Source organism: Canis aureus, chromosome 22 (genome assembly GCF_053574225.1).
Source record: "Canis aureus isolate CA01 chromosome 22, VMU_Caureus_v.1.0, whole genome shotgun sequence".
NCBI classification, from domain to species: domain Eukaryota; kingdom Metazoa; phylum Chordata; class Mammalia; order Carnivora; family Canidae; genus Canis; species Canis aureus.
This window is the reverse complement of record NC_135632.1, coordinates 45,181,065-45,196,968: the sequence shown is the minus strand read 5'-3', so window position 1 is coordinate 45,196,968 and position 15,904 is coordinate 45,181,065. Positions and strand designations below refer to the sequence as shown.

The 15,904-nt window shown below is 42.4% G+C and overlaps 1 protein-coding gene across 4 annotated transcripts in view; it reads left to right on the top strand.

Moving 5' to 3' along the window:
• Positions 1–15,904, top strand: part of ITGA9 (integrin subunit alpha 9) — a 353,430-nt gene that overhangs the window by 197,500 nt on the left and 140,026 nt on the right. For all 4 annotated transcript variants that reach the window (XM_077865823.1, XM_077865822.1, XM_077865824.1 and 1 more), the window contains exon 18: positions 12,979–13,129. In XM_077865823.1, the coding sequence (XP_077721949.1) occupies positions 12,979–13,129 (151 nt within the window). The remainder of the gene's footprint in view (positions 1–12,978; positions 13,130–15,904) is intronic.

Here is a 15,904-nt window from a genome sequence, read left to right as displayed (position 1 = left end):
AGCTCTTGTGTCTTTAGGATTACTTCTGGTGGCTTCGTCCCTGGGACTTTGTTTTTAAAGAGGGCTCTGCAGACACAAGGGATAAAAGGAGAGAGGGGGTGCCACCATGAGAGATGGCTTTTACAGGAAAGCTCCTGACTGGTGGGGAACCAGAAGCAGCCAGAGTCCTTAGTATGTGGATACTCAGGTGGAGTAATCAGGCTTCCTCACCAGGAGCACTGGGCTCCTTTATAGAATATTTTCTGCGAAAATGAAATTTGAACAAGAGGTAAATACCATTGTTTCACCTGACAGTTGTTTCTTCAAGAAAAAAATGAAAAATGAATTTAAAAATTTTTGCTTTTGTTTCTTTTTCCTGGTGTGGAAGAACTCAAACAGATTAACCTTCTACGCCAAGAAGGAGAAGGTTCTCATATGCACCTCTTTGGCTAGCCTCCCCAGGTCCATCAGTTTTAAAGAAGGCTCATTGTCAGTCCAGGGGCATGGGAATCAAGGTGAAGGAAATCCAGAGCAGTTGCAAACACTTTATTATACACCTTCCAGAAATGACATTTTCGTCTTTCCTCTCTCCCCCAGCTCAGCCTCTCCTTCCTGTCATTAAACCAGCCCGCCTCCCTCCATTTCCCACAGGACAGATGTTCCACCCTGGATCCATAGCCCCTTAGTGATCTGGGCATCGAGTTCATGGAGTCTGTGAACTTGAATAGTAAGACAGTCTTCATTTTCATTAACTACAAACTGAAATGTAGCATCTTATTCAATTATAAATGTAGACAATGACACATAAGAATATAGGCAGGACCTGTGACTGTCACACACAGAAATCACTGATGTTGCCTATCAGGTTACAGTGTTGCAGATGTTTCAGAATATCGTTTACATTCATACTTGCTTCAAAGTCAATAGTAGTTACTAGACCCACTGCCAAATCTTATTACTTAATGTCATAAAAGAAAGAGCACATATTACTATACCACACATTTTTAAGAGTAATTATCATGATAATTTTGTATGATTGGGTTTTTTTTGTAGTCTGATTTTCCATTTTACGCATTTTCAAACCTTATTTTGATAAGGGGGCCATTCATTTCAGTAGGCTACCAGGAGTATCTGGTGGCATAAAAACAGGCTAAAAACCCCTGTTGAGAATTTTTTCCTGATTATGGGAAGGATACAGGCTGAAGAAGCAAATGTTTTGCTTTGTTCACTGAAGTAGACAGAAAATTTTTATTATAATATGCAGAACTGGGATCTCATTATAAAGCTGTTGTCATGTTATAGTTTTCTTTTTTTTTAATGTAAGACCAAACTTTGAAACCACCGCAGGAAGTGTTTCCCTGACTCTCTGGCTCCTAGGGTCTGTAATATACTGATCATAAAGTACACGTTCATTCTTTGTTCTTGGTTTATTAAAGAGACAGGTAACTGTGCATCAGAGCTTTGATGAGCTCAAGAAAACTAGTGCTTTGGGCCAAAAGCAGAGAAATTGGGCTGGGGGGTGAATGTGGTAGCCACTTTGTGGCCAAATGGGCACGCCGGTGGTTGTTGGATGCTCTGTGTCTGCTGCGTGTATTCTTGTTTCTACCTTCGAGGAGCTCCAAAGGACCCAGGCAGGCAGGGCTATTTTCTCCTTGCTCCCATGGCTCCTCACCTCACAGGAAAAACGGTTCCAAACCCAGGGAGGCTTATAATTTCAACACGTTTTATTGTCTGTAACCCATTTGCTTCTTGAGCTTGAAGCAGGGAAAAATTATGGCCACGACACACTTACTTGTCAAAAGACCCCAGTGGCCCTGCCGACTTGGGTTCTCTTGAGTTACCTGGACTGCCAGTTTCCATGAAATGCAGATCAGCTTCTTGCATGTTGAGTACGTGGTGGCCAGGTTTAAGAAGCAGCTTATGTGTGGTATAAGGTGGCACCATGCCATTGCTGGGTCGGGTCACACATTGCTGCACACCATGCTGTCTTATGACATCAGACCTCTGAGCAGCCCACAGATTTTGGGAATTCCTTTGTGCCCTCCCCCCCACCCCAAGTATTCTTTGTCTTTAATCCAGTTGTTACAGTGAGTGGACCTGATTTGTTCCAGATGTCCTAAGATTTAGTGATTCCAGAAACTACTAAAGTAGAGGCTGATGAGGATTTGAATTCCTCTGTTAGCTGAGAACCAGCAGTTCTTTTCACAGTTAAACAGATGGGGCAGGGGGAGGGCAGACCCTCTGGCTTCTCACGTTTGCCTTGTTAGGAAAAGGATGACTATTGAAGCAAATACTGATTCTACCACTACATGAGTTGCTAAATGAGCCAGATCTAGGACCAAATTGATGCTAGCACAGTCAGGATATAGGCACTTTTTTTTTTAAATACCACATATTCATGTTAATTATCTGAATGTTGCTAGGGAAACCACTATTTTGGCTCAGATCACCTTAGTAAATGCTTTTCTCTCACTTTATGAGCTTAAAACTGGCCCAGGTGGGTACATTTGAGGAGATAGGGGTATTTCTGGCTTCATAGAAGTGATTTTCAAACCAGAAACTTAGTCCCAGGAATCATTCCGGTGACCTGCTGTAAACTTTAATTGACGTGCCTTACAGAGGTGCCTTATGATCTCTATCTGGAGTTAATAACCATATGGATCTGTTTTGCATGATTAGAAGAGGTTTATAAAGCATGGTGAGATGTGAATCACGTCTCAAACTATATGGCATGATAACCCACTTTTGGAGAAGTTTAAGACCTACATCCATACATACGTATAGTGTGTTCTGTTTGATGATAGTGTTACTGGTTGATGCAGCATTCAAGAATATAAACAGTACGAACATTAAAACTACTTAAAGGTACAGATTTTAAAACGAAAGAAGAAATTGAAGTCGACAGTCTTTGCTGTTTAGATTTTTTGAAGTGTATCTGAAAGTAGACACATGTCCAGATAGATGCTGGTAGGGGTCTGGGACAAGTCATGTAAGCACATCAGCCAAGGGGTTCAGCTGAAGCCCAGACAGATGACTGTGGTGTGTGTCCCTGGAGCCCAAAGACAGGACACCCAGAGGAGAGGCTGAGTGGTGGCAGAGGTGAGGCACTGACAACTGAGAAGCAGGCTGCTCCCAGATGTGGTACTGAGTTTTAAATTTTTTTTAATTTATTTATGATAGTCACACAGAGAGAGAGAGAGAAAGAGAGAGAGGCAGAGACACAGGCAGAGGGAGAAGCAGGCTCCATGCACCGGGAGCCCGACGTGGGATTCGATCCCGGGTCTCCAGGATTGTGCCCTGGGCCAAAGGCAGGCGCCAAACCACTGCGCCACCCAGGGATCCCTGTACTGAGTTTTAAAGCAATATGTATTATAGGCTGTGAAATGAGAGGATCTTGAGCAGGTTGGCATGAGGAACATCGGATGGGTTGGAGTAGGTGGTTCGGGGCTGAGGCTGTAAACCACAGGAGGTTGGAGGCCTGGGTTCGCGTGGGGCCAGTTTAGGATAAATACAAGTCCTCTCTTCCTAGAGTATATCAAAATATAAAACAAGACTAGATATGATTTCTTAAATATATTTAGAATTTTACCTTGTTAGCACAATATACTTTTTGGAAATTTCTTAGTGATTTTTTTTTTTTTTTTTTTTTTTTTGGTGCTCCTGAATATCTGCCACAGTAGCTAGAATCTTACAAATAAGGAAACTTTTGTGATTTTTTACAGCAGTGAGAACTGGTATTTAGATTCTAGATAAATTATCAATGAGCTCTACAGGAATCCGAAGAAATAGGCAGTCACTAACTAAAATAAGCCAGCAAGTCAACTGCCCATCCCTGTAGGAAAGAGAAATCTCAGAGCTGATGTGAGAACATTCTACGAGAACTTACTTGTTTGTAGTCCCTCGCTGTACTTCATGGTTTCCTTGTCCAGGGTTCTGTCACGTGAGAATGACCATCTTGGGAAAAGGATAGCTTCTCTGGCTTATACAAGCTGAAAGGGATTAAGAATCTGAACACATGGTGCACAAGGCTCAGTGTGTACAGAATTTGGCGAGGGCACTCATCCTGGCATCTTACCTATAAAGGCTGAGGTTGGCCGCTTTAGTCTTTGGAGACATTGAAATGTTGGGGTTTTGAGAATGGGTTTTTATATTGTTTGGTCTAGACCTCTCATTCTCTATATAGAAGGGTTACCTGTGTCACAGAGGAGAGGCCTCCAGTCTGGCTCTTCAAATGCATACACTTCAGTAACGAATCCAGGGGGCTTTGGAATAAGCCTGCAAGCAGCAGTAGGCTTGACTGTCAGAGCTCTCAACCCCTAGAGGTAAACAGAGGCTGAGGCGTTAACACCATAATGACATTCTGGCACAAAATAGTCTGAACACCATTGGGCCTGGAAAGTATTGACAGCTGGCTCCCCAGGCCGGAAAGCTGAGGGAAGTCCCTCACAGAGCGCATGCCCTGCAGAGGTGCCCTCAGAAATTTGTGTTTGTTGTCATCTAGACCTTCTCGAGTTGGTTCCTGGTCATTTTCTCCAAAGTAGGTTGCACTAAGGTAGCTCAGAAAAAAACATACATACACACACACACACACACACACACATGCTCATACCCCTCAGATTTAGCAAGAGCAGTGTCCTGTTTGTTTTACCTTAATGTACACTAGTTTAGGGCAGGGGCAATATTCAAAATAGTTAACAATTTCTAGAAAATTGGCATATATACCTTGATGAGCAATTGCCAGGCACGGATGACCAGTACAGCTCCCCTCATGTAACCCCCTGACTATCCCTCCCATCCCTCATGCCACCTCTCATCCATTGGTGTTTTCTGGGGCCCCCTCATGGATAAATTGTTTATTTGTTCTCAAACCTACCTCAGGGTCTGTCTCTGACAGAGCCAGACTAATAAGACCTTCCTGATTGCCGAGGTCCACGTGGCTGGCTTCATTTTCTCCCACCACATCACATGTAACCAGTGAGGCTTATCTGCACAGTGTACAACTTTGGGCCTCTGATTTTGATGAAATTCAAAATTACTCTGTAGGGAAGGAGGGAGCACATGTGAAATGCCTTTTCTGACATTTCATAATGTTTATTAAGGTATTTGAAAAGCAAGTGGGTTTTAGGAGCTAAGTATTATCGATTTTATTTTATTTTTATTTATTTTTATTTTTATTTTTTTTAATTTTTTAAAATTTATTTATTTATGATAGTCACAGAGAGAGAGAGAGAGAGGCAGAGACACAGGCAGAGGGAGAAGCAGGCTCCATGCACTGGGAGCCCGACGTGGGACTCTATCTCGGGTCTCCAGGATCACGTCCTGGGCCAAAGGCAGGCGCCAAACCGCTGCACCACCCAGGGATCCCTATTTTTATTTAAAAAAAAATTTTTTTTTACCCAAACGTACTTTCTTTTCCCTAGACCTCTACTTTGCAAGTAACGTAAGCAAATATTTACCACTGAAGATGAATCATAAGTCAACCACATTGTTAAAATTAAAATACATAGAATTTACTGAAGAGCACCTGGGTGGTTCAATGATTAAGCATGTGTCTTTGGCTCAGGCCCTGGTCTCAGGGTTCTGGGATCGAGTTCCACATCGGGCTCCCTGCAGGGGGTCTGCTTCTCCCTCTGTCTGTGTCTCTGCCTCTCTCTGTGTGTCTCTCAGGAATAAATAAATAAGATCTTAAAAAAAAAAAAAAAATTCACTGAAAGTCTAGGAGAGTCCTGGCCAGTAGAGAGACATAACACAAGCCCCATATTCAATTAAAAGTTTTCCGGTAGCTACATTGAAGAATTAAAGTAAAACGAATGAAACAAATGCTATTTAACAAATTTAAAAAATCATCTAAATGTGTAATTGCTATGAAAATGATGGAGGTTTTCACATCCTTTTTTTATTGTGTAAGGTCTAAGAAATCAGATATGTATTTTATACTGAATTCAGAGCTGTCACATCTTAAATACTCAGAAGCCACATGTGACTAGTGCCTAGCACGTGGGGCAACCCAGGCTAGAACACGTACTTCAGAGCTATCACAGCCAGTAGGCAAGGTTGCTGAGGTGATTACACACCAGCCACCATCAGTCATTGGTTCAGGGCTACCCCAGGGCTACTTTATTCTTTGGCACTCTGCTGGCCTTCAGAGAAAAGTCCTCCAGCAAAAGATGGAGATCTGGCAGATAGAAGCAGAGGCTCCAGTGATAAGACCCCGGGGGACAGAGTAGAGTCAGCCTCATTTTGTCATTACTTTTACTTTGGTGAAAGTATTCGTTTTCACTTATTACTTGCAACATTGCCTGCATGGGTGACTCAAGATAACATCCCAAACACCTCCACCAATTTCAAGGAAAACTGTCAAGAGAAAAAAATAAGTAAGTAAAAATAAATAAATAAATAGATAGATAAATAAATAAATAAATAAATAAATAAATAAAAAACTGTCAAGGGGAAAATAGTACTTTACATAGCTTTTGTAAAGAGGTGACACCTCCTGATACTTTGAATACTCTCTAAATGCTAGAAGGGGAAAAACCATTTCACTTCTCATCTAATTAGAGCCAAATAAGGTTTCTGTGAATTTGAGTCTGTTTAATTGCATGTTTCTGTACTTTGAGAGCATTGGGAATAGAGGGAGGAACACCAGACGTCCCACGGGAGTTGGAAGGGCCTCCTGGCTTCGCCACTGTCTGCTGGACGGCCGAAGGGACATGATTCGCTCTCTGGCCTTTAACTGCAAAACGATGACTCAAGTCAGCCCCCATCCAGCTGTCCAATACCATTTCTGATTTTATGATGTTTGCCCATTTTTTAAGAATAGGAAGCATTGTCTGTGCTTTTAAATTGCAGTGGCTATAATTTATGTCCTTGCTTTTATGACACATTGTTAAGGATATCTGCGATTTTTTGGATGCTGGATCCTTACTTAGGAATGCTGCCCCCAATTTTGACGTCTCTCCTTGGGGAGAATATGATCTGCTTCACAGTGTCCTTTTTAATATGATTTCCATGATTTCCATGAAAACTGAGGATTGCCTCTGTGTGTGTGTGTGTATATGTGTGTGTGTCTGTTTCTGTCTTTATTTTATTGACAGGGCTGTCATGCTATTGTAGGACTCATAGTTCACCTCCTCAGTAATACCTTGCCAAATACTCCCCACCACTCCCCCACACCTCACCCCCACTGTCCCTGAAGAAAATCCCTTCTTTGTGCTCTCATAGTTTAAGGGACTTCCTAGGGCTGTTTCTTCATACCTCTGGGTCAGCACTTCACACACGTTGACATCAACTTTTGTCTTTTGTAAATACATTAGACTATGAACTCCTAGGGGCCTGGGACTTGTATCCCTGGCACTTAAGTTGAGAAGGTAGTTTTAAAAAGTAATGGATGGATAAATAACTATAAGGAAGGGAGGAAGAATGGGCAGGGATAGAAAAAGGAAGGAGAAAAGAAAAAGAATGAATGGATTTGGCTGCCTTATACTATTATCCTGGTTCTCATGATCAAATATAGTTGTGGTTGGCAAGTATATCACCAATAATAATAATGGTATCACAAGAGGTGCCTGGGTGGCACAGTTGGTCAAGTGTCTGCATTCAGCTTAGGTCATGATCCCAGGGTCCTGGGATGGAGCCCCATGTCTGGCTCCCTGCTCAGCAGAGAACCTGCTTATCCCTCTCCCTCAGCCCCTCCCCCTGCTTGTGCTCTCTTGCTCTCTGTCAAATAAATAAATAAAATCTTAAAGAAAATAATGGTATAACAAGTTTTTAAAACTCAAATACAGTTGACTAAAATGCACTTGATTAACTCCTGTATTAGCATTCTTTACTCAGGCTGGATTGAAGCTAGCAGTAAAAGAAAATAAAAGCATTACATTTTATGGAAGGGGCTCATAACCACAAATTATTTAAATAAGGTTACAGCTTTTATCTTTAGGACTTAGGGAAAATCTAAAATGATCCAATGCATCATTAATTATTAAACACCATTGAGCTACTTTAGTTTCTTCCCGTAGCACCTTCTCAAAAAAATATCTGCATAAAATTGCTTGCATGACTGTAGAGGGGAAAGAATTTACTTTAAGTGGCCTCAGTTGTTCAGCATATGGTGGTTGGTACAAAAATGTATCACATCTACCTGGTGAGGAATTTTGAGTGTTGTGCACTCTGAATGTACGGTGATGAGTGAAGTCAGGGAACAGGTTCTGCAGTGAGCCATGGGCACCACACAGCTACCAACTTGACAGCAGTAACATCAGATCAGTGCTAAACTTAAATATAAGCCCAACATATTCAAAAACAGCTGCTATAAGATGTATTAGGGCAGTTATATTTGTTATTTTTCATAACAAATGAGCAGTGTATTTCCAGCAGGCTGTATACTTGCTGTCAGATATGCTTTATAGAAACTGCACAATTTGTATCATATGTTGACTATTAGTAACACTTTTCATTTAAAAATACACCAGTGAGTGGTGTACAAAGTATTAAGACCCATTTAAGAGGCTAAATAAGCAAATTAGAATTAATGGGAAAATTTCTTAGGGAATAAAATTTCCAGAAAATTAGAAAGGTAGTTCTTTAATAAGTAAGCACCTGTGGGATGTTTGGTGAAAACCCTCTGTTCCAGATTGTCTTACTCTTTCAGTCCTGAAAGAGAGGTTGGTCTTTGTGGAGTTCTGTTCTTTTCAGATGTCATTAAAAGATATTTCTTGCCAAAACTCCTCCCAACTGAGATGGAGCTTACATAAGATGGCCTTCATGCCAAAGGAAGTTGGGCAGGAAGTTGGTCACTAGCTCCAGCTCAGCCCCTCCATGGCTAAGTGACCTTGACGAAAGTGGGTTCCCCTTTGGGGGTGGGAGGTGGGCTCATCTTCTTCAGCTGTAAAGTACAAAGGTTGAGCTGATGAACTGTTGTGGGGATGTTGGGCATGTTTATTCAACCATTCCATAAGGGTTCACTGAACACCTACTATGTGCCTGACACAAGTCTGTTCATTGAGCAAAACCAGACTGGCATCGTTGCCCCCTGGGGCTTTGATTTTAATAGGGAAGAGATGTTTCTTAATTAGATAACCACAGAAATAAATATGTCGTCCCAACCCTGGTAAATGCTATGAAGGATTGACGGAGCACATGGGGCTGGAGGGGCTCATATTTTAGTATGTGTACTGCCAAAGTGAGCACTGGAGGGGCTCATAATAGGGAGATTTATTGCCCCAAGAGGGAGATCTGAAGGGGCCTATGATGGAGGGGGCAGGGCTTTGAAGGCAGAGGAGGTGCTGCTTCCTAAGCCCAGTACAGCATCCTGGCCAACCACCTTATCTCTATTTCTCCATCTCCTCGCCTCTAAAAATGGGACTAACATCAGGAACGGTTCACGGTGTTGTAAAGTTTCAGAAAGATGACATGTTTCAAAGCACCCAGTATCAGGCAAATTACATTTCATTTCATTTCTAAGAATAGCTTTGGAAGCAGAGACAGACCATTTCGTACATAGGACTTCAACTGTAGAGAATGAGCAAAAACAGCTCTGAAGCACCCCTTTTTAAAAAAGTCTGAGTTCACATTCCACCCTGGAAGGCGCCTGCCTTCCCTTCATCATGGAGCCATGTTAGCATCACTTGACTCTGAAAGCCTAGGAACGTCCTTGCTGCCTGATGAAGTGACAGAGGCCCAGGCTCAGGGTGCTGGAGAAGCTTAGACATGCCTGGCCTGTTCTCTTGCCATTTACATGTGAGGAAAAGAGGCTGATCACAAATGACAAAACTGGAATGAGGAGGCAGCTCCCTACCCCCACGGTCCTATGCTTTCCTGTATCATCTATGTTCCTTTTGGAAACTATGGGTACTTTCTGATGTGACTGGGCTGCTTTCGAGTGCTTACGTGATTCCTTCTCAAGAGAAAGCAAGCATAGCACTCCCTCATAACTCCTCAAGGCCCAAGGATTACTCCTGTAATCTTATAAAAGCAAACAGGAGGACAGAAATAACCCATCAATTGTTTAAAATTAAAATGGCCAACAATAATACATAACTGCCACAATAGCTTGAGGTCAGGGTCTTAATTTATTGGAGACCATTCAGGAATCTGAAACTTTTCTCTGAGTTAATTTTTCACATCTTGTTTGGATCCTTAGAGCTCTTGCTTCCAAAAAGCAAGGCCATCAGATCTCTCGTTGCACATGTTATTCTTGCTGATGAGCCAGGGCTTGCAGGAAAGTGAGGTCTTCTCTTCACGGATGGGTTATGAGGATTGTTCCCCCTGCAACAATCTGTGTTTCAAAGTATTACAGCCTACTGAGACTTGAGATCTTTCTCTTCTCTTTCATGCTCTATTCATTGTATTAGTGGTTGCAAACAACAATAAACACGTGCTGGTTAATTTAAGCAGAAAAGGAATTTAGTGCTAGGATATGGGCTGGTTCAGAGCCTAGGCAGGAAGCTTGGAGAACCAATGTGAACGGGAAACAGGGGAGACCAGGCTTAGCTCAGGATGCCACCTCTGGGCTCTCAATACCTCTCTGTAGCTCCCCTCAGATGACCTCAGAGGGCCCGGGTATCTTTGTGCAACCCTCAAAATTCATGGCCCTGGTTGGGAGCATCTGCTCACCATTCTGAGGCCACTGACTACCCTGAGATCACATGACTGCATAATCAGGTGTCCAAACTTCAGCTATCAAGAGAAGGGAAGAGGCAGGGTCAACCTCCTCTCTTCTGATGTGCCGCTCCCATCTATCTTGGGGTTCCTCCCTAACAGGAAGGTGTCAGGATGCTGAGCAGCCAAAAATACCAATTGTCCATTACACAAGCCCTCATAAGCTTAATCACATCATCCACTAACTGGTTGGCCAAAGATTGGCTACCAATGTGGTTTTATTTTGTCCACAGCTCATGTCACATTAACAGTCACCCATCTCATGTGCATCTTCATCATTGTCCTCACCCCCTTCTCATCCCATTAATGGCCTGCTCATTCCCTTGCTTTACTGAGATGCCATCTCCCTTCATCTCTTCACCCCTCAAACATTCCCTACTCCTTCTCTCCCTTCCCAGTCTTTGACTCTCCTTCTGTTTCAGTGAAAAATAGAAGCAATCACAAAGGAACCTCTACTTTGTTTCTAACACCCATTTACTAACACGTTGGTGCCATTGGCTCTAATTTCTGACCTTGTACTAGCTGAGGCCAGCCCTTCCATTTGTTTACCAGGCCATCCTGCAATTATTCCTTGTCATGTCATTAATTGTTCTCTCTGTGGAACATCCTTCCCATACTTGTGCAAATATGATAATTTCCATCTTTTAAAAAATTGCTTTGAGCCCACTCCCCATCCTCAGCTCCCATCCTATTTCTCTGTTCCCCTTTACAGAAAAACTCCTCCAAATAGTTGAATGCACTTACTGTTTCCATTTATTCTACTCTTTTTTTTCTTAAGCCAATTCCAAGCTTTCATCCCTGTCACTCCACTTACACAGCTCTTATTGAGATCATCAGTGACCTCCAGATGGCTAATTCCAGTGGCCAATCCTAATTCTTCATGTTATTTTGGCCTATCTGCCACATTTGGCAAAATTGAGTATTCCTTCCTTGAAACATTGCTTCTGTGGCCATTTAGGTACCATCTCTCTTGGTTTACCTCCTACCCCCCTTGTCATGCTTTCTCTTCTCTTCCTCACCTGCAGCTCCTAAGTATGAGACCTCTTCTCTATCTATACTCATTCCCTAGCAATTATATCCATTCCATCCCAAATGTGTATCTCCAGCCCTCCTTCAAGGTTTATGCATCCAGCTGTCCAACACCTCTTCTTAAATATCCAATAAGCATTTGAATTTTTTTTCTGTTGAACTTTCTACATCTGTGGTCTTTCCCATCTCAATGAATGACCACTCTTCCCTTCCAATTGCTGAGCCTAAATCCTTGCAGCCATCTGTAACTCTTTTTCCCTAATACCCTTCATCCAATCAATCCATCAGCAAAATCTGTTGGCATAACTTTGGAAATACATCCAGAACATAACTTCTTCTCACTACTTTGGCTTTGATGACTGTGGTCTGAGTTGCCTTCTGGATTATTCTGAGAGCTTCCTAAACAGGCTCCCTGCTTCCCCCATGACCATGCACTCCACAGACCATTTGCATCACAGCCAACGTGAACCCTCAGATGTGGGAGTCAAATCTCACCACTCTGTGTAGAGCCCTGCAGGAGTTTCATTTCAGAATCAAACCAAGTCCTTGTGATGGCCTCACAGTGCCCCATATGGTCTGTCTTCCCCTACTTCCTTTGCCTCCCATGCCCATTTGTTCCCACACTCCCCCTTGCTCACTGCTCTTAGCCACTCTGGTGTCCTTGCCAGTCCTTAAACAAGCCAGGCATGACTTCCCCTTTGCTAGTTCCCAGGTGTCTATGTAACTTGCTCCTTTTCTTCCTTCAGGTTTCTACTCAGAGGTCACCTCATCAGTGAGGCATCCCCAACTACCCTATTTAAAATTGTAACCCACTCTCCCTCCAAATCCATCATTCTCCACCCCTCTTACCCTTTGTGAGTTTTGTCTGTAGCTTTTAGCACAATCTGACCTATATGTTTGCTGCTTGGTATATGTGTTTTCTGTCTCCCTGAAGCCATAAGAAGGCAAGAACTCTGTTTTATTCACTGTTCTCTCTTCTAGCAAACAGAGTAGCAGTGAGTGGCTGTAGTAGGTACTAAAAAACATTTAAATGATTACATGGCCAAATTACATGTCTAGGGTATTAAATGTCTTATAATTTTCTGAGATTGATGTGAGCTCCAGAAGAACATATCGAGTTAGGCTATTAGATGAGGAAACTGAGGCCCATGGGAGCTAACTGTTTGCCCAAGAATGTATGGCTGGTTAATGGGGTTCCTGGAACTTGTAGCTCTGACCCCAGGAGAGTTTTTTCTCCCAACCCCCAGCTACCCTCTGATATCTCATGTTAGTGAAAGCTTCAGGGAATTCATTGCTGTTTATTTTTCATTACAGTGTTGATGGAAAAACCCCATATCTAGCTTTGGGGGCTGTGAAGAATATTTCCTTGAACATCTCCATCTCAAACCTTGGGGATGATGCCTATGATGCCAATGTGTCCTTCAATGTTTCCCGGGAGCTCTTCTTCATCAACATGTGGCAGAAGGTAAGGAAGGCACCCCTGAAAGAGAGTCTTTGTTCCATCTGGTGCATTTTCTGACTTTCATCATAGCTTGCAATGTGTAGTGATTCTGAAAAGACTGTTTCATTATGTGGGATATCATTTGGAACCATGAGAATTTTTTCTCCTGGGACTTAGAAGGTGTGTTGGTACAGCCCAAGAAGAAACCATAAATACCTACAGAGTACTACAGCAATATCCATATCTAACATTGTCTCCCATGCTTCCTCTCTTATGGAACCCTTTCCCTACTGTTTTTTGTCTAACCCCTTCTCCAAACACTAGAGTGTTCTAGAGAATTTCAGTTTTATGTCAGTAGTTGTAAAAACAAGATAAGAAATGAGGACAGATCACTGCTTATTATGCTTGTTATCAGCACTAGTGCACTTCATGTTTTCCATTAGGGGGGTCACATATGTCAGCCTGTGCTTTGGCATGTTTATTTATGATATATTTGAGTGAATTGAGGAAATTAAATTATTTTCATTAACTGAATGAGCTTTTCAGCATGAATTCATGTATATGAATAAATTGAAGTTTAAGTAGAATGACTCAGAAAGGAAAAAGGAGGTGGTATTTTCTCCTTTCCCATAATCCAACTCAACAAACCACCTATGGGAAGAAAAAAGAATGAGTTTCCAGCAGGCAACAGGAATGAGTGGGTTCAGACAGATCTCACCCTCCCCAGTGGTTGCTCTAACTCTTGACAGCAGTTTTGAAGGCAATTCTTGGAGCTTTCCAAAGTGTTTACAACATGGAACTGCAGTGCCTTGATGTCTGTGTTAAATGGAATCAAAATCACTTTCTGAGGAAAGCTTCCCCCTGCCCACAGATGAGCACACATTCAAGCCAATGGGCAAACTTCTGTTCAGACACAGATCCTGGCAAGCTCAACAGTTTTGATAGGATTATACCAACCTTGCCCTGTTTGGGGGGCAACTGACACTCTGTAGAGCGATCTGTATTGGTGGCACACTCCAAGAACTTTACAAGACGTCATCTCAAACTCTCTGCTGCTTAATAGCTTTTAGGAGCACCAGGGTTGGGGAGGGCACAAAAGCAATCAAGAAGGACCGTGAGAAAAGCATAATTCCCATCTGTCTTCTACACCCTAAAAATTGTCCTGGTTTAAGCCCAGTCAAGAGAGAACCAAGTATCTGCAATGTTCTAGTATCTCTGACTCCATATAGAATCTCTTTTTCAGAATTTCCTGTGCTGCTATGCCATCTTTCTGTAGGGGGTGGCAGGAGAGGGGCTCACTCAAGGACAGATCTATAAAACTCATCGCTGTGATGACTGAAAGGATATGGTTGGTGACATATTACTTTGCAGATTCCTCTCACTTAGGACCTACAGGAGAAATTTCTCTTTGGTCTCAGAATTAGGGATAGCCATGTTTTCCCTGAGTACTTTGCGTATTTTTAACTGTAGACACAGTCCTCTCTGTGACTAGGCTTTGTTCTCTCTGTTGTCTGCTAGAAGTTTCTGAGCTAGTCCCGCTCAGTTGGTATATAGGATTTGGTAGTAATATCTCACAAACAAAGGTGTAGCTTCTTATATCTTATGTTATTTCCCTTCATCATAGTTTTCTTTTTTAGCTTGGAGGCTGCATAATATTCTATCATAAAGTATACTATGTATTACACTCAAATTCCTATTATGTAGATATTTTACTCCAGTTTTATTCTCTTTAATACTGATGAATGATGACACCTCGGTGGCTCAGTTGGTTGGCTAAGCATCCGACTTTTGGTTTCAGCTCAGGTCATAATCTCAGGGCCTGGGATCGAGCCCAATATCAGGCTCCTTGCTCAGCAACGAGTCTGTTTGTCTCCCTCTCCTTCTACCCCTCTGCCTGCTCATGCTTGCTTTCTCTCTCTCCTCTCTCATTCTTTCTCTTAAATAAATAAATAAACCTTCTCTAAAAATACTGTAATGAATGTCTTTCACAGAGATTGCTATGAACATTTTATTTTCAGTCTTGTAACTATTTGGGAGATGTAACATAGTGTTTGTTGACCACCTACTATATATAGTTATATATAGATATATAACTACATCAGGAGCTTTACATGCATTTCCCATTCTCTCCTACTACATGGATCTGCTATAGTGGAGGAATGCTGTGGGAGAGAAGTGAAAGAAGTAGGATGAGGCAGGGAAAGGGCTAAGGGTGTGCTGTCATAAAATGTAGCCTTGGTCTGATTGATAGGATGGAAAGAGGTGGAGGGATTCCCAAGAGCATAAATCACTCAGCAGAAGTGTCTCCTCTTAAAATGGCAGGAGAGCATCATATTGACCCCTGTATCATTGAGCACACCTTAAGGGGTAGTAAGTAGCCCCCCAAGCATTCTGGCTGAGGGACTCTAGTCAGTTAAGGACAGTGTACCCAAGAAGACCACAGATGTGTCATTAGCTACTACAGCTAATCATTCTAATCTCTTTTCCATTGAATCCCAATAACCTTTGGCATAGGGAGCCTCAGTTTCAATTTGGTAGAAGTTGACATCAGGGGCTCTTCAGGATGTGGGAAACAGTGTGAGAAATGTTGTAGGGCACAGAGACATCATGTAGCTGCCACAAGGGCAGACCCAACTAGAAAAACAGGCGAGATGACCCTCAATGTGGCAAGAGAAGGTAAAGAAACAAAAAATTCATCCCCTGTGATCACAACCACAACTCCAAACGGAGGTGTAAATGGTATTACTCAGTCCAGAGCAAGATTCTCACAGCTCCCAGGTGGGTGGTAAAGGGGAACCA